General features: G+C 45.0%; 1 protein-coding gene across 1 annotated transcript in view; it reads right to left on the bottom strand.

Moving 5' to 3' along the window:
* Positions 1–2,000: 2,000 nt before the first annotated feature.
* Positions 2,001–20,324, bottom strand: part of sh2b3 (SH2B adaptor protein 3) — a 67,862-nt gene continuing 49,538 nt past the window's right edge. Inside the window, exons 3-8 of the mRNA XM_084176963.1 lie at positions 13,135–13,236; positions 12,827–12,921; positions 7,599–7,690; positions 7,074–7,288; positions 6,718–6,889; positions 2,001–3,361 (exon numbers count right to left, since the gene is read on the bottom strand). Of these exons, the coding sequence (XP_084033089.1) occupies positions 3,039–3,361; positions 6,718–6,889; positions 7,074–7,288; positions 7,599–7,690; positions 12,827–12,921; positions 13,135–13,236 (999 nt within the window). The 3' untranslated portion in view covers positions 2,001–3,038. The remainder of the gene's footprint in view (positions 3,362–6,717; positions 6,890–7,073; positions 7,289–7,598; positions 7,691–12,826; positions 12,922–13,134; positions 13,237–20,324) is intronic.

Genomic DNA, 20,324 nt, shown 5'->3' with positions numbered 1-20,324 from the left:
AGTGAACATTGTTGGTTCAGTGCTACTTAACCTCTACGGGATCGGTGTCCCGTATACGGGACGGTTGAGCTAACGTGCGCTAATTTGATTAGCATGACTGTTGTAAGTAACAGCAAACTTTCCAGGACATGTCTTATATGGGCAGAAAGCTTAAATTCTTGTTAATCTAACTGCACTGTCCAATTTACAGTAGCTATTATAGTGAAAAAATACCATGCTAATGTTTGAGGAGAGTGTACAACAACAAAAAACTTATCACGGCAACTAGTTTGATACATTCACCTCTGAAGGTAAATAATGTACTTACATTCAGTAATCTTGCTCTGATTTGTCATCCTAAGGGTCCCAGAGATAAAATGTAGCATAGTTTTGTTTGATAAAATCTATTTTTATATTTCAATGTAGGAACTGGGTTCTACAGTTTGAACCCGTTGTCTCTGGCTCCACACCCACCTAGATGTGTGAAAGTTAGTGTATAAGCTAATGATCCATCATGTAGGACATTCCTGGGAGTTTGTAAACTGACATTTTGTATTACCATATCATTTTTGCATATTCTCTATAGTTATGTACTTGAAAATGTATCAATTGACCAATTCGGCACATTTGGGCAGACTTGATACAAAATAGTCCAGTATTGCAATGCTTCACAGGATCAATCTGAAACTTTGCACACACACTGCTAAATCTAAATTGCGCCTAAACTGCAATATTATACTGTGGCCTTTCTCTTGCATGTCAATGATGAAAAAAATATATGTATGTTTTTGTTTTATCTTTTACCAGATCTAATGTGTTATATTCTCCTATATTAATTTCACATTTCCACAAACTTCAAAGTGTTTACTTTCAAATGGTATCAAGAATGTGCATATCCTTGCTTCAGGTCCTGATCTACAGGCAGTTAGATTTGGGTATGTCATTTTAGGTGACAATTGGAAAAAAAGGGTCCGATCCTTAAGAGGTTAAAAGTTTGTCCAAAAACGATAATTTCCCCCTCCAGTATAGATGGACATCATAATATATTTGTGTCTCCCCTTGTAGGCCTATTATATGGACAATGTCGTTTTTAATTGATATTTTTGTCACTGTCAGCTGAGTAGGCTACTCTTTAATTTGTCCTATTAAAAAAATATTCTGCTAATGTCTCCAGCTATATATAAAGTGTAGTAGAATTACATGAAATGTGTTTATAAAAAGGCCACATTTTTCCCCATGCAAAGAAAGAAACGTATCTGATATAGCCCAGGCCTACGCTAAGCGCTCAGCCATGCATGCATTGAACAGTCTTTTTTGCGAACAGTGATTGAGTTATATTATTAGCGTAAGTTATGACTATCCAATCTACTCATCACATTACGAATAGTAGGCCATCTTACATAAGTCTGCAAATGCCATTATGCATGTAATGCTTTATTATGAAGGTGCATTTTTTATGGTGAAATTTACAAAAATCACACTACACAACACTCAGATGTAGGAACATTATGTTTGGTGTTTGGGATTCTGTGTGTTTATATATATATTGATGACTATTTTTCAATGTTACTTTTGATGTATGTAAAGCGGAATAATGTGCTTAATTTTAAGGCCAGTATAGTTGTGATACAAACCTTATTAAAACATATAGGCCGGGCTAGGCTACATGACATGTGCGACTATGATTACAAAAAGTCTAAAAGGGATGCGCTGTTTCTTGCCTCACTGCACTCCCTGGGCATCATTCACAAGTGATAGGCTATTCAGACTATTCTTAATTTAATCTGGTCTTTACATATAATAAATGTGTGAAATTAGTTTTGATTTACAATGGACCATTATCATGTACCTGTCTCGAAACAGGGGCAGGGGAAAAAAATACACTTAAATATAGAATGGAGGACACTTTTCCCGTGGTTCATTTTCATGCCAGCCAGGTAGGCTATACTCCTGTTTTAAAGAGAAGCAATGTGCTTAATATTAGGAAAGTTGAGAAATAAATATAGTAGGCCTAGCCTATAGAAAGCTGATGGGATCCTCCTCTTTTTAATACAGACCATCAAAACACTGTTTTCTCACGCAATTGCATAGCCTATAAAAATGTTGCACAACATGAGTTCATGGGTTCTCAAGAAGTGTTTGATTTGATTTTCGATTACATTTGCATTGATGTCAGAGTGATTAGAGGAACAATAGAGAGCTGAGACCAGGCAGTTAGCAAGTTTGGTAGGCTACTAATGACCAGCAGCAGCACCAGAGCGCAGTTTTGGAGAAGCCTAGTTACCGTGACTAAACGGTCACATGGAATTTGACTGGTCATGACTCGTGACCGCCGGTGTGGCGGTAATATGTGTCACCGTAACAGCCCTAGGGTCATCACAGTTAAGCTTTTTTTTTATTTCTTTTTCAACACCTTCATCTTTTCTACAAAAATAGTCTGCATACTAAAATACACAGTGTTTTAAAAGTACACTGTGTATACAATGTGTGCATTTGAAATACACTAATACACAGGGTATCAAAGAACATTACAATACACTATAAAATGGAGTGTGTTTGTGTGTGGAGGGGAGGGAGTGTTGCCTAATGCTTCACCCCTATAGAAGGGGGAGGGAGAGGGAGTGAGGGAAGACCTTCCACACCAGCGCCACTCCCATGTAGCAACATCCCTTAGAACAACCACAACAGCCGCTTCATAAAATGAGAATAATCATAGAACAGACACTTTCCTAAAAATACATTCATAATGGACACTCGGGTCGGAACTCTGACACCCACCCCACGAGACAGACCTCCATTCTGGCATACACGTTCACTCATGAGTCCGTCCTGCGCTCGCTTGGAGTCTCAGAGCCACCACTGGGTCGGCTGTGACCAGGAGTCTGCCAGTTAGAGGAACATGTACTGGTTGTCGATGGCCCGCTTACGGCCACTGTCTGGCTCCAGTTAGAGGAACATGTACTGGTTGTCGATGGCCTCTTGCGGCCACTGTCTGGCTCCAGTTAGAGGAACATGTACTGGTTGTCGATGGCCCGCTTGCGGCCACTGTCTGGCTCCAGTTAGAGGAACATGTACTGGTTGTCGATGGCCCTCTTGCGGCCTCTGTCTGGCTCCAGTTCGTAGTCGGAGTCCCGTTGAGTGAGGAGGGGTGGGTGGGGGTTGGGGTGACGCAGCAGGGGTCTGCGGCCCACCGACTCGCTCCGACGCAAGGGACCCGAGGTGGGAAGGTCTGGGAAGGGCGCAGTGCGTGGGAGAGGGTGCCTGGGTTGGGGCAGGGGGTCTGGGGAGGGGGCTGCTGAGGGGAGCGGGCTGTGGGCCAGGCTGGGCTCGGAGCTCCAGCGGTGCAGGGAGAAGGGAACCAGGACAGCTGCTGAAATCTGACCTGAAAGAGGGCGAGGGGACACAATGACATTAGAGTATTTATGCTGACATAAATAAAGGCTTTGACTTGTAACATCCTTTTTGTGCCGATTCCCATATCCTGTATATTCCCATAGTTGTAGCTGTATTAATAACAATTAAAGTAAAATACAGTCTATTTTTCAAATACGTTTTTGTGTGTGCAAAATGTGAATATCTTTATGTAAAGTGTTAGCACATCACCATAACGCGACACCAACTCCATCAGTTTGCATGTCAACACCACGGCTGTAGGTCTGATAACCAACGAGGAGTCAGCCTATAGGGAGGAGGTAAGTCAAATGGCATTGTGGTGCCATGACAACAACCTCTCCCTCAACGTCAGCAAAACAAAAGGAGCTGATTGTCGACTTCCGGAAGCAGAGGAGGGAACATGCTCCGAGGACTTGACATGGACCACCAACACCACCACTCTTGTCAAGAGGGCACACGTTATTGGAGCATAACAACAGGCTCAGAGACAGTTTCTTTCTACAAGCCATCAGACTGCTGAACACTTGAACTGGACTGACCACCTTCACTGACTCTCCGCACCTTAGCACACATGCACTCACACACACGCACACACAGGTCAACTGTTTGTTCACGCTCCCGCAATTACCAATAACCTGTCCGCAACCGCCCGACTATATGTGAAAATCTGAGGACCGCACCCGACCCTAACCCGCTAATACAGAAAATGCTGTAGGCTACAGTCAAAGACAACAGAACTATTTTTTGACGGGGTGTAGGATAGTTTTTTTTGCCTGATTTAGATACACTATATATACACAAAAGTATGTGGACACCCCTTCAAATTAGTGGATTCGGCTATTTCAGCCAAACCTGTTGCTGACAGGTGTATAAAATCAAGCACACAGCCATGCAATCTCCATAAACAAACATTGCCAGTAGAATGGCCTTACTGAAGAGCTCAGTGACTTTCAACGTGGCTCTGTCATAGGATGCCACCTTTCCAACAAGTCAGTTTCTCACATTTCTGCCCTACTAGAGCTGCCCCGATCAACTGTAAGTGCTGTTATTGTGAAGCGGAGACGTCTAGGAGCAACAACGGCTCAACCGCGAAGTGGTAGGCCACACAAGCTCACAGAACGGGACTGCAGAGTGCTGAAGCGCGTAGCGTGTAAAAATAGTTTGTCCTCGGTTGCAACACTCACTACCGAGTTCCAAACTGCCTCTGGAAGCAACGTCAGCACAATAACTGTTCGTCGAGAGCTTCATGAAATGGGTTTCCATGGCCGAGCAGCTGCACACAAGCTTAAGATCACCACGCGCAATGCCAAGCGTCGACTGGAGTGGTGTAAAGCTCGCAGCCATTGGACTCTGGAGTAGTGGAAATGCGTTCTCTGGAGTGATGAATCACGCGTCACCCTCTGGCAGTCCGACGGACGAATGTAGGTTTGGTGGATGCCAGGAGAAGGCTACCTGCCCCAATGCATAGTGCCAACTGTAAAGTTTGGTGGAGGAGGAATAATGGTCTGGGGCTGTTTTAAATGGTACGTACTAGGCCCCTTAGTTCCAGTGAAGGGAAATCTTAACACTACACATACAATGACGATTCTGTGCTTCCAACTTTTTAGTTTTTTTCACCTTTATTTAACCAGGTAAGCCAGTTGAGAACAAGTTCTCATTTACAACTGCGACCTGGCCAAGATAAAGCAAAGCAGTGTGATAAAAACAACAACACAGAGTTACATATGGGGTAAACAAAACGTACAGTCAATAACACAATTGAAAATCTATATACAGTGTGTGCAAATGTAGTAATATATGGAGGTAAAGCAATAAATAGGCCATAGTGCAAAATAATTACTATTTAGTATTAACACTGGAATGATAGATGATGTTAGAGATGATGTGCAAATAGAGATACTGGGGTGCAAATGAGCAAAATAAATGGGTATGGGTGGGCTAATTACAGATGGGCTGTGTACAGGTGCAGTGATCAGTAAGCTGCTCTGACAACTGATGCTTAAAGTTAGTGAGGGAGATAAGAGTCTCCAGCTTCAGAGATTTTTGCAGTTCGTTCCAGTCATTGGCAGCAGAGAACTGGAAGGCGTTGGCTTTGGGGATGACCAGTGAGATATACCTGCTGTAGAGCATACTACGGGTGGGTGTTGCTATTGTGGCAACAGTTTGGGGAAGGCCCTTTCCTGTTTTGCATGACAATGCACAAAGCGAGGTCCATACAGAAATGGTTTGTCGAGATCGGTGTGGAAGAAATTGACTGGCCTGCACAGAGCCCTGACCTCAACCCCATTGAACACCTTTGGAATGAATTGAAACGCCGACTGCGAGCCAGGCCTAATCGCCCAACATCAGTGCCCGACCTCACTAATGCTTGTGGCTGAATGGAAGCAAGTCCCTGCAGCAATGTTCTAACATCTAGTGTAAAGCCTTTTCAGAAGAGTGGAGGCTGTTATAGCAGCAAAGGGGGGACCAACTCCATATTAATGCCCATGATTTTGGAATGACATGTTCGCCAAGCAGGTGTCCACATACTTTTGGTCATGTGGTGTATATAGCAACACCTCCATTTGCATTCCTATCTTTCCTGTACATGCTATAACCATGTATAGCTACTACTGCATCAAAAGGAATTATCTACGTGTGTTTCAGAGATGGCCAGAATATGAATGTTTTCTGATGTTAATAAGTTGGACATTTCATGAACCATGTTTCTGATTATAATTTCCAACATTTTGGTAGTCTATTTGTTATGCATGACATTATTCTGGGTTTATTTAGTCTCCTAGGGCAACAAGTAATGACAGAAGAGAAGCTGCATGTATCTAATTATAGACAAGTTGACTAACAAATAGTCTACCAAAATGTCACAAATAAGCAGAAACAGGCCTATCTAAAAAAGCCTCAAATTTGGACTTTATCACATATAATCGAGCAGTTGCGGATGGGTTATTGTCCTCTGTAGCTCAGCTGGTAGAGCACGGCGCTTGTAACGCCAAGGTAGTGGATTCGATCCCCGGGACCACCCATACACAAAAAAAAATATGCACGCATGACTGTAAGTCGCTTTGGATAAAAGCGTCTGCTAAATGGCATATTATTATTATATTATTTTATTAGTAATTGCGGATGGGTTATTAGTAATTGCGGGTGGTGCGGGTGAACAAGCAGCTGACCCACGCACCACTAACAACTAATAAAACTTGAAACTAGCAGTAGCCCCAAGTTAAAAAGTATTTAGCTAGTCATCAACATCTCTGTTATATGTATGTATGTATGTATGTATGTATGTATGTGTGTGTGTGTGTGTGTGTGTGTAGTGGAGGTCAGGGGTCAGTAACGAAGACTCACCTTGTGTGGAGGAGTTGGCCACCACGAAGCTGGACAGGGTGACGTCGCAGGCGGCGACACACTCCAGGGGTATGGGGTAGAGGCGGAAGTGACTGAGCATGTCCATGACGGAGGGGAAACGCAGGTGCTGCACCCTACACTGACCACACTCTGTTAGAGACAGACGCAGGTGCTGCAGAGAGGGAGACCGAGAGAGAGAATAAGTCTTCTTTCAATTTTACAAGGATCACTACATGGACACTAACAACAATGACCAAGATGATGGTGCTTCTATTCAGACATCTTTATAGAGAACATTATATCAAAAACTAAAAAGGTATTATTCTAGAACCTGTCTGTGTGTGTCTCTGCCCCACCTTGGCCTTGCCCTGGTAGTTGAAGGTGAGGACGTAGTCTCCGCGGCGGGTCTCACTCTGCCTCACCAGGAAGACTCCGTGGCCCTCCAGGCCCGAGTTCTGGACCAGGTGGGCCGCCTTGACCCGCGAGATGGGGCCGTGGAACCAGGGGTACAAACACAGGAAGTGGTCAGTCTTATGGTACACCTGCTCCGAGAGGGCAAAGGTTGCAGAGCCTAGAGGGGGGGGGGGGGACGACAAGCAAGGCGTAAGAATAGAATGTAATAACATGGTCATTTAGCAGACATTTTGATCCACAATTAGCTCATTACCGCTATGTTCACCCATGCAGGAATCACACCCACAACTCCTCAAACTGTTACAAGCACCATGCTCTGATTCTAAGCAACTGAGACAATCGTAACCACTACAGCATAATTTCAAACATCAAGATACAATAGAATCCTGAGATATTCACACACTTCCTTGTTGTGAAACGACACGCATGGGAAAGAAGGTCCGCCCCTTCCTGACCCTGACACCCACCCTGACTCCCTGACTCGGAGCTCCCTCTCCGGTTGGCCGTCGCAGCATTGTCCATAGGGTAGGTTAGGCGTTCCAAATCTCCGCTTCCAGACCTGTGGACAAACAGTACCTTTAGCTAGCAGCAGCCAATCCACAGTGGGCTGAAACGTTAGCCCAGTCTCCTAGGAATGACACTGCCATCAACTGACTTGATTAGACAACTCCAACCTCTATGTGTGAACTGCTCTTTAATGATTCTGCATTATTCACAAGGAAGTCAAATATAAAAATCCAACCTATTTAGATCACACTAGTATAATATTACAATAATACACAAATGGGTTTATTTAATTGTGTGAACCACAGAGGGGAGAAAGGAAGTGGGAGGACTGGGGCCATCGAGTCTACAGGAAGCAGCAGGATGGAGGCACACAAAAGCGTTGGGGCTCGGTCAGGAAGCGTGTCTTGTTAAGTCTTGAGAACGCCAAATGTTATTGTACATGAATCCCGCACCCCAAGCAACACCACACACAAGCAAGCACGCACACACACACACACACACACACACACACACACACACACACACACACACACACACACACACACACACACACGTACACTTTGGTAGCCAGGTTGAGAAGGAAGACAGATCAAATCCTGCTTAAAATGCTGACTACAGTTCTGAGAACTTCGAATAACAGGAAGACAAGCCTTCTCCTCTCTCTGTGAGTGTGAGTGAGTAAGACAGAGAGACAGACAGAGACACAGAGAGAGAGAGATGGAGTTCCCTTCTCATACGTATTAACATTGAGTCCTCTAAGTGGCTAGTTTATTAGATACACCACCCGTTCACGAAAATGCAAGCAGACAGGCATCGAGGCATTCAGTTACTGTTCGATTGAATGTTAGAATGGGCAAAACGAGTGACCTAAGTGACTTTGAGCGTGGTATGATCGTCGGTGCCAGGCACGCCGGTTCCAGTATCTCAGAAACGGCTGGCCTCCTTTCATACACAATAGTGTCTAGGGTTTACCGAGAATGGTGCGACAAACAAAAAGCATCCAGTCAGCGGCAGTCCTGTGGGCAAAAACAGCTAGTTGATGAGGTCGAAGGAGAATGGCAAGAATCGTGCAAGTTAACAGGCGTGCCATAATAACAGCGCAGTACAACAGTGGAGTGCAGAACGGCATCTCAGAATGCACAGACGATCACACCGGGTTCCACTCTTATCAGCTAAAAAGAAGAAGAAGCCGCTCCAGTGGGCACGCAATCACCAACACTGAACAATTAAGGAGTGGAAAAACATTGCCTGGTCCAAAGAATCCCGGATCCTGTTGCGTCATGCGAATGGCAGAGTCAGGATTTGGGATAAGCAGCATGAGTCCATGGCCCCATCCTGCCTGGTGTCAACGGTACAGGCTGGTGGAGGTGGTGTAATGGTGTGGAGAAAGTTTTCCTGGCACACGTTAGGTCCCTTGATACTAATTGAGCAACGTTTCCATGCCTCAAAGAATTCAGGTTGTTCTGGAGGCAAAGTGGGGTCTGACCTGGTACTAGATGGGTGTACCTAATAAACTGGCCGTGGTGCATATAAATATACACTGAACAAAAATATAAACGCAACATGCAATAATTTAAAATATTTTAATAAGGAAAATCAGTCAATTGAAATAAATTCATTAGGCCCTAATCTATGGATTTCACATGACTGGGAATACAAATATGCATCTGTTTGTCACAGATACCTTTAGGGTCATGGATATAAAACCACCAGTTTCAGTCTTATCATGCTGAAACATGAGGTGATGGCGGCGGATGACTGGCACGACAATGGGCCTCAGGATCTCGTCACGGTATCTCTGTGCATTCAAATTGCCATCGATAAAATGCAATTGTGTTGGTTGTCAGTAGCTTATGCCTGCCCATACCATAACCCCACCATGGGGCACTCCGTTCACAACGTTGACATCAGCAAACCGCTCGCCCACACGATGCTATACACGCTGTCTGCCATCTGCCCGGTACAGTTGAAACCAGGATTAATCCGTGAAGAGTACACTTCTCCAGTGTGCCAGTGGCCATCGAAGGTGTGCATTTGCCCACTGAAGTCAGTTACGACGCCGATCTGCAGTCAGGTCAAGACCCTGGTGAAGACGACGAGCACGCAGACGAGCTTCTATGAGATGGTTTTTGACAGTTTGTGCAGAAATTCTTCGGTTGTGCAAACCCACAGTCTGGGTGGCTGGTCTCAGACGATCCTGCAGATGAAGAAGCCGGAAGTGGAGATCAGTGTGCTGGTGTGGTTACACGTGGTCTGCGGTTGTGAGGCCGGTTGGACGTACTGCTAAATTCTCTAAAATGACGTTGGAGGCGGCTTATGGTAGAGAAATTAACATTACATTCTCTGGCAACAGCTCTGTTGAACATTCCTGCAGTCAAAACTTGAGACATCTGTTGTGACAAAACTGCAAATTTTAGAGTGGCCTTTTATTGTCTCTGGCACAAGGTGCACCTGTGTAATGATCATGCTGTTTAATCAACTTCATGATATGCCACACCTGTCATGTAGATGGATTGTCTTGGCAAAGGAGAAATGCTCACTAGCAGGGATGTAAACAAATTTGTGCACACAATTTGAGAGAAATAAGCTTTTTGTGCCTATGGAAATTTTCTGGGATCTTTTTTTTCAGCTTGTGAAACATGGGACCAACACTTTACATTGCGTTTATATTTTTGTTCAGTGTATATACAGTGCCTATAGAAAGTCTACACCCCCTTGAACTTTTTTCAAAAAATGTTGTGTTACAAAGTCGGATTGAAATAGATTTAATAGTAATTTGTCATTGATCTACACCAAATACTAAATGTTTTACAAATTAATACAAATTAAATAACTAAAATACAAGCCTAAATTAGTTCAGAATTAACATTTTGCTTAACAAATCACATAATAAGTTATATGGACTCACGTTGTGTGAAATAATAAGGGTTGACGTGATTTTAGAACACCTACATTTACGTCATTTAGCAGACGCTCTTATCCAGAGCCACTTACAAATTGGTGCATTCACCTTATAGCCAGTGGGATAACCACTTTACAATATGTATTTTTATATTTTTTTGGGGGGGGGGGGGGTGGGGTAAGGGGGGGGGTAGAAGGATTACTTTATCCTATCCCAGGTATTCCTTAAAAAGGTGGGGTTTCAAGTGTCTCCGGAAGGTGGTGAGTGACTCCGCTGTCCTGGCGTCGTGAGGGAGCTTGTTCCACCATTGGGGTGCCAGAGCAGCGAACAGTTTTGACTGGGCTGAGCGGGAACTGTGCTTCCGCAGAGGTAGGGGGGCCAGCAGACTACCCATTCCTTTGTCCCCCATACATACATCATCTGTAAGGTTCCATTAGTCAAGAACTGAATTTCAAGTACAGATTCTAGTACAAACACCAGGGAGCTTTTCGAAAGCCTCATAAAGAAGGGCAGTGATTGGTAGATGGGTAACAATAACAAATCAGACATTGAATATATCTTTAAGCATGGTCAAGTTAATAATTATGCTGTGAATGATGTATTAAACCACCCAGACAATGCAAAGATACAGTCGTCCTTCTGAACTGAGCTGCAGGACAGGAAGGAAACTGCTTACGGATGTCACCATGAGGCCATTGGTGATTTTACAACAGCTACAATGGCTGTGATGGGAGAAAACTGAGGATGGATCAACAACATTGTAGTGACTCCACAATAAATACCAAAATTACAGAGTGAAAATAATAAAATAAACAAAAGAATTCCAAACCAGTATTTTTTTATTTTATTTAAAACATGCATCTTGTATGCAGGCACTAAAGTAATACTGGGGAAAAAATATATAGCAAAGGAATATACTTTTTGGCCTAAATGCTAAGCCTTATGTTTGGATGCACAACACTTCACTGAGTAACTGCCTCATTATTTTCAAGCATGGTGGTGGCCGCATCATTGTATGGGTATGGTTGACATCAGCAAAGACGGGAGTTTTGGCAAAATCCTAGAGGAAAACCTGCTTCAGTCTGCTTTACACCAGACACTGGGAGAGGAATTCACCTTTCAGCAGGACAATAACCTAAAACACAAAGCCAAATCTACACTGGAGTTGCTTACCAAGAAGACAGTGAATGTTCCTGAGCAGGTAAGTTACAGTTTTGACTTAAATCTGCTTGAAAATCTATGGCAAGACATGAAAATTGCTGTCTAACCATGACCCCAACACCTTGACAGAGCTTGAAAAATTGTTTTAATAACAATGGGTAAATATTGCACAATCCAGGTGTGCAAAGCTCTTATGAGACTTACCCAAGAAGACTCACAGCTGTAATCACTGCCAAAGGTGTTTCTAACATGCATTGACTCAGGGGGGTGAATACTTATCTAATCAAGGTATACTTTTTCATTAATCTTTAAAAGATGTTAGAATTTTTCTTCCACTTTGACAGAAAATTTTGTGTAGATTGTTAATCCCACTTTGTAACACAATAAACTGAAGAAATCCAAGGGGGGGTGTAGACTTTCTATAGACACTGTATATCTCGAAATCACACGAAAAATAGCTGCACACATGCGCAAACTAATGAATGTGCACACTCATACAATCTTGAGTATAATCTTGTGTCCTGTAACTGCTAGATTTGGAACAGCATGATAACAGACATGTTGAAAGTGTGGCCATGCCATGGGTTGGTGCACGATTTTATCCTCCAAAACAGGAAATTATAGCCGTGTCAATGTCTCCAATAGCTCATCATTCCCAGAACACGTCAGCCATTTTATAGGGTATCTATTTTGAAGACAAATGTGGTATCCTATAGCAGTATGCTAACTACTAGATGTCAGTACTGCATGAGACTCAAATGTGTGTGTGTGTGTGTGTGTGTGTGTGTGTGTGTGTGTGTGTGTGTGTGTGTGTGTGTGTGTGTGTGTGTGTGGCCTTGGGACATGTGTGCTGCAGAGCTGAAAACGTGTTGGCCTGAGAACCAGAGTCTGGGGAGGGGAAGTGAGATGGAGAATCCAGACTTCTGCAGAAAGGTCCTGAAATCCCCCCACTGAGATTCACACCTCCCCCACGCTTCCTCTTTCACGGGGCTGCACCTGACACCGCTCCGCACGCACACGCACACGGAATAAAGCTAGATGAAGAAAAAGACTGACAGTAGATGGGGAGGAGAGTAGCATTTTAAACAGTGGTAACATTTAGGTTAGATGTGGCACGTCTCTCACCTGTTTTTTATCCATTCTTTAAGTTCTGTTGTCCAGGAGCTGACCTGTTGGTCATTGTCAGTCTCAAATATGAGACTACCTGGATAGTGATTAACCTGGGGAGGAGATAATACTGCCGGTAAAGGAGATTGTACACGCACACAGAAAGACGTGACAAACACACACTCAAGAACTGGAACAGACAGAAACTGAGGCAGGTCTGGCAGAGGGTGTGTGTGTGTGTGTGTGTGTGTGTGTGAGAGAGAAAAGGTGATGTGGAGAAAAGGACAAGAAATGAGGCAATAACAGGGGTCTCTCCTCTTCCTCACCTTTAGAACAAATGTGTTGGTGTTGTCAGGCATCTCCAGACAGTTGCAGCGGCGGATCTCCAGGATGTCTGAGCAACGGGCTGTCAGTTTAGGACTGGAGCCCTGGAGGAGACACACACACACACACACACACACACGTGTACACACACACAAACGCACACACACACACACAGAGAGAGAAACAGAGTCAGAAATCAAGCAGACATTGTTACAGCATGTTGTGTCCTAGACCCCTCAAACACCACTCTGTTCCAGTAACACACCACCTCAAACACCACTCTGTTCCAGTAACACACCACCTCAAACACCACTCTGTTCCAGTAACACACCACCCCAAACACCACTCTGTTCCAGTAACACACCACCTCAAACACCACTCTGTTCCAGTAACACACCACCCCAAACACCACTCTGTTCCAGTAACACACCACCTCAAACACCACTCTGTTCCAGTAACACACCACCTCAAACACCACTCTGTTCCAGTAACACACCACCTCAAACACCACTCTGTTCCAGTAACACACCACCTCAAACACCACTCTGTTCCAGTAACACACCACCTCAAACACCACTCTGTTCCAGTAACACACCACCTCAAACACCACTCTGTTCCAGTAACACACCACCCCAAACACCACTCTGTTCCAGTAACACCACCCCAAACACCACTCTGTTCCAGTAACACACCACCTCAAACACCACTCTGTTCCAGTAACACCACCCCAAACACCACTCTGTTCCAGTAACACACCACCCCAAACACCACTCTGTTCCAGTAACACACCACCTCAAACACCACTCTGTTCCAGTAACACACCACCTCAAACACCACTCTGTTCCAGTAACACACCACCTCAAACACCACTCTGTTCCAGTAACACACCACCCCAAACACCACTCTGTTCCAGTAACACACCACCTCAAACACCACTCTGTTCCAGTAACACCACCCCAAACACCACTCTGTTCCAGTAACACACCACCCCAAACACCACTCTGTTCCAGTAACACACCACCTCAAACACCACTCTGTTCCAGTAACACACCACCTCAAACACCACTCTGTTCCAGTAACACACCACCCCAAACACCACTCTGTTCCAGTAACACCACCCCAAACACCACTCTGTTCCAGTAACACACCACCTCAAACACCACTCTGTTCCAGTAACACACCACCCCAAACACCACTCTGTTCCAGTAACACACCACCTCAAACACCACTCTGTTCCAGTAACACACCACCTCAAACACCACTCTGTTCCAGTAACACACCACCCCAAACACCACTCTGTTCCAGTAACACACCACCCCAAACACCACTCTGTTCCAGTAACACCACCCCAAACACCACTCTGTTCCAGTAACACACCACCTCAAACACCACTCTGTTCCAGTAACACACCACCTCAAACACCACTCTGTTCCAGTAACACACCACCTCAAACACCACTCTGTTCCAGTAACACACCACCTCAAACACCACTCTGTTCCAGTAACACACCACCTCAAACACCACTCTGTTCCAGTAACACACCACCTCAAACACCACTCTGTTCCAGTAACACACCACCTCAAACACCACTCTGTTCCAGTAACACACCACCCCAAACACCACTCTGTTCCAGTAACACACCACCTCAAACACCACTCTGTTCCAGTAACACACCACCTCAAACACCACTCTGTTCCAGTAACACACCACCTCAAACACCACTCTGTTCCAGTAACACACCACCTCAAACACCACTCTGTTCCAGTAACACACCACCTCAAACACCACTCTGTTCCAGTAACACACCACCTCAAACACCACTCTGTTCCAGTAACACACCACCTCAAACACCACTCTGTTCCAGTAACACACCACCTCAAACACCACTCTGTTCCAGTAACACACCACCTCAAACACCACTCTGTTCCAGTAACACACCACCCCAAACACCACTCTGTTCCAGTAACACACCACCTCAAACACCACTCTGTTCCAGTAACACACCACCTCAAACACCACTCTGTTCCAGTAACACACCACCCCAAACACCACTCTGTTCCAGTAACACACCACCTCAAACACCACTCTGTTCCAGTAACACACCACCTCAAACACCACTCTGTTCCAGTAACACACCACCTCAAACACCACTCTGTTCCAGTAACACACCACCCCAAACACCACTCTGTTCCAGTAACACACCACCTCAAACACCACTCTGTTCCAGTAACACACCACCCCAAACACCACTCTGTTCCAGTAACACACCACCCCAAACACCACTCTGTTCCAGTAACACACCACCTCAAACACCACTCTGTTCCAGTAACACCACCCCAAACACCACTCTGTTCCAGTAACACACCACCTCAAACACCACCATCCGCTTCGATGCAACTCCCTTTAAAACACCACGTCATACTAGTGTGTTTGTGCCGCATTAAGAGACGTTTCAAGATACAGTTTGCTTCTGCTTTACTTGAACATTTGACTGAGTGTTTGTGGTGAGGAGGGTTAGTTTGCGTTGGGTTGGGGAGTACACATATCAGGTTGCATTCAGTTGATCTATCGCTGTTTTGATGCTTTTCTTTCACTCTACAGCGCTCTCTGACAAGAACTCCAAAACTAGATGGAGAGGGGATCCAGATGGTGGAGGAACTAGTGGGAAACTCACAACTGATGGGACATGCAGGCTGTGTGTGTGTGTGTGTGTGTGTGTGTCTGTATTTCTCAGTGTCAGAGTGTCTAAAGTATGTGTTCCTGTGTGTATGAGTCTTTGCTGTTGAAAATCCAGCTTGGCTCTTTCCCTGGAGTATCCCTCAGTGGAACTCTCTGGGCTGAGCTCCAGGACTCCTTCCCTCCAGGCCAGGCCCAGTTCAGAATGGAGAGACCCAGAGAGGAAGGCTGCTCCTCAGGGAACACACTCACAGTCTCCAGCCCAGCACAGCTCAGAGGGATGAGGGGAGGCCAGTCATCAACAGCCCATGGGATGACAGGGCAAAGGTCACCTTTGAAAATGAATCTCCTCACTGTTTTTTCAGGAGAAATGGGCAGAAGGAAGGTGCTCATCGTATGCTGATGATAGCTCTGCTGTTGTGTGTCATGTGTGAGCTGTTCCACATGCTGGCTGACGGGGTGAGTTGCAGCAAATGGAAAGGATATGAGCGAGACAGTATAAGACGGGGGAGAAAGGAGAGCGGGGGAGAGGAAAAAGACGGGTGGATTCCAGAGGGCTGAGGCGGATGAGTGTGACCCTATGTGACAGTGTGTGAGCGGAGGAATGTGCATGGTTACCATATTACCTATTTAGTGCACTACGTTTGACCAGAGGCCTATGGGCCCTGCTCAAAAGGAGTGCACTACTTAGGGAATAGGGTGCTATTAGGAACACAACCCCTGTTTATCCCAGACAGGTTGGGCACATCAAAAGATTCCTTTCCCCTCGTTTCCTGTCCTCATGAGTCTTAGTATGAATGAATCACATGGAGCCATTGTTCATCCCAACAGCTTTAGGGAGAAAATATCAGTATATGACTCAGTAGCTAGATTTCCATCCAAATGGCGACCGATTTTCATGCGAATATTCTAAAATCTGCATAAAGAAAATATGCACATTTTCCCACCAGTGGTGTTTTCACCAAACTGACTTGTGATAAAAATCACTGCGTTTTCGTGTACCGAATAAAAATTTGAATGTTCAATGTGTTTCCATCGCATTTTCAACTCTACCGATAGTTTTGTCAAACTGTTGCATTAAATAGCAAATGTGCCTACTCTGGTCTTGGCACGTGCACTCTAGCCAACAGCTGGCAGATAGAGTGCGGTTTGGCTAGTCTACATGATGAGATTATTATGGATAAGAGCGAGAATATTTGTATTTGTCAAACGGCAGTCAAGCATCGATCATCATGTCACCAGAATAAGACCCTCGTTATTTATTGGAAAGGAGCATCAAGCTCATCACCTTGCCCTTTCACCACCCTGTGAAGTTCATCATAACTTATTTCATCTGTTGCCTAATCCACTGCATGCTTTCCCCACAAGACATAGTGGGAGGACCACACAACATGTCATCGCGTGCTCCAAATTTACTTCGATATACATTTACATTTTATCCAGAGCGACTTACAGTTAAGTGAGTGCATTCATTATTATTTTAATTTTTTTCATACTGGCCCCCCGTGGGAATCAAACCTACAACCCTGGCGTTGCAAACGCCATGCTCTACCAACCGAGCTACATCCCTGCCGGCCATTCCCTCCCCTACCATGGACGACACTGGGCCAATTGTGCGCCGCCCCATGGGTCTCCCGGTCGCGGCCGGCTATGATTCGAACCAGGATCTCTAGCCTGGATTCGAACCAGGATCTCTAGTGGCACAGCTAGCACTGCGATGCAGTGCCTTATACCACTGCGCCACTCGGGAGAGATATGATGGTTATATCAACATTTCCACTGACATTTCTTGCATTATTGATTTTACCGACAAAAAAAGATCCCACCATGTCGAACTAACAAATTATCTGTCAGCATAGAGTACCAAAACTTCCCATTTCCATTTTTATACAGTGCATTCAGGAAGTATTCAGACCCCTTCACTTTTTCCACATTTTGTTATGTTACAGCCTTATTCTAAAATGGATAAAATTATTTTTTCCCCTCAATCTACACACAATACCCCATAATGACAAAGCGAACACAGGTTTTTGGAAATTTTTGCAGATGTATTAAAAAAACAAACACATACCTTATTTACATAAGTATTCAGACTCTTTGCAATGAGACTCGAAATTGAGCTCAGGTGCATCCTGTTTCCATTGATCATCCTTGAGATGTTTCTACAACTTGATTGGAGTCCACCTGTGGTAAATTCAATTGATTGGACATGATTTGGAAAGGCATACACCTGTCTATACAAGGTCCCACAGTTGACCAAGCCATGAGGTTGAAGGAATTGTCCGTAGAGCTCCAAGACAGGATTGTGTCAAGGCACAGATCTGGGGAAGGGTACCAAAAAATGTCTGCAGCATTGAAGGTCCCCAAGAACACAGTGGCCTCCATCATTCAAATGGAAGAAGTTTGGAACCACCAAGACTCTTCCTAGAGCTGGCCGCCCGGCCAAATTGAGCAATCGGGGGATGAGGGCCATGGTCAGGGAGGTGACCAAGAACCCGATGGTCACTGACAGAGCTCCAGAGTTCTTCTGTGGAGATTGGAGAACCTTCCAGAATGACAGCCATCTCTGCAGCACTCCACCAATCAGGCCTTTATGGTAGAGTGGCCAGACGGAAGCCACTCCTCAATAAAAGGCACATGACAGCCCGCTTGGAGTTTGCCAAAAGGCACCTAAAAGGACTCTGACCATGAGAAACAAGATTATCTGGTCTGATGAAATCAAGATTGAACTCTTTGACCTGAATGTCAAGCATCACGTCTGGAGGAAACCAGGCACCACTCATCACCTGGCCAATACCATACCTACGGTGACGCATGGTGGTAGCAGCATCATGCTGTGGGGATGTTTTTCAGCGGCAGGGACTGGGAGACTAGTCAGGATCGAGGGAAAGTGATCCTTGATGAAAACCTACTCCAGACCGCTCAGGTCCTCAGACTGGGACGAAGGTTCACCTTCCAACAGGACAACAACCCTAAGCACACAGCCAAGACAACGAAGGAGTGGCTTGGGGACAAGTCTCTGAATGTCCTTGACCGGCCCAGCCAGAACACAGACTTGAACCCAATCGAACACCTCTGGAGAGATCTGAAAATAGCTGTACAGCGACGCTCCCCATCCAACCTGACAGAGCTTGAGAGGATCTGCAGAGAAGAATGGGAAAAACTCCCCAAATACAGGTGTGCCAAGCTTGTAGCGTCATACCCAAGAAGACTCGAGGCTGTAATCGCTGCCAAAGGTGCTTTAACAAAGTACTGAGTAAAGGGTCTGAATACTTATGTAAATGTAATATTTTAGTATTTTTTTGCAAATATTTCTAAAAACCTGTTTTTGCTTTGTCATTATGGGTTAGTGTGTGTAGATTGATGAAGGGGAAAAAACTATTTAATCCATTTCAGAATAAGGCTGTAACGTAACAAAATGTGGAAAAAGTGAAAGGGTCTGAATACTTTCCGAATGCACTGTATACTGTATGACTTTACTCGCAAAAACCTGTGGATGGAAACGTGGTTATGGAAGGAAGGAATCTCATTCTCTGTTTAGATTAATACCAGGTCTCTCTCCAGTTTGCTGCACCACCCACTGGCACTGCACTGACTCACTACAGACAGACAGCACTCCACTGGGCAGGCGGGTAGGGACACACACACACACACACACACACACACACACACACACACACACACACACACACACACACACACACACACACACACACACACACACACACAAACACAACAGCTATCATAAATTAGGCCTACACAAATATGATACACCCCAGCGCCTGTGTACTGACAAACACATGTGCCAGAGGTTCAGTACACACTCCATAGCTAGGCTATGTCAACTAAACCGAGCCTGTCAAACAAGTGGAACAGATTGGCAAATAAAGGTAGAGAGGGTCTAGCGAAAAGAAAAACTCCAACCTTTAATAGAAACAGGACATGGCATTAGACAGGCTACATGTGGCTGATGTATTAGGAGTTTGTGACAGGGACGCTTTGGGAGGGTGACACCATTGGTAGCCTGTGAGCACTTGAAAACGAAATGTTGGACAAATGCCATATTTGGTTAGCCGTCTGCTTCGAAATGCCGGACGCCATCTCCTCGACTGTATACACAACGCATCCAAATTGTTTGTCCCTTTTCGAGCTTGTTTAGAGCATTTTAGTGTACTTGATAAGGTATGCCCTGAGCCTCTGAAGCCACGAGTGAAAAGCAAATAGAACAGGGCGTAGCCCGTAAGAGATGCAACACAACACGAGAGTTTGATGTGAAGCAAAAATCACTGGGTGACAACAGCCGACAGCACATGTAGAGCTGGAGTCACATGCTACTCATTCAGCGCCCAAAGACATCTCATCTCACGTCAGAGATCAGCTGTTTACCAAAACAGTGGCGGGGTGGCCGCTTGCTGTTGTTTGAACTGCAGATGGCCCCTTTAAAGCTCAACATGATGCTGAGTGCACCACAGAGGGAATTTACAGAGGTCTGCTTGTGACACCCTCAGATTCCATT

This window comes from Coregonus lavaretus (genome assembly GCF_964263955.1).
Source record: "Coregonus lavaretus genome assembly, chromosome: 14".
Classification (NCBI taxonomy): Eukaryota; Metazoa; Chordata; class Actinopteri; order Salmoniformes; family Salmonidae; genus Coregonus; species Coregonus lavaretus.
The sequence above is the reverse complement of the archived record's forward strand: the minus strand, read 5'-3'. Positions and strand labels throughout refer to the sequence as shown.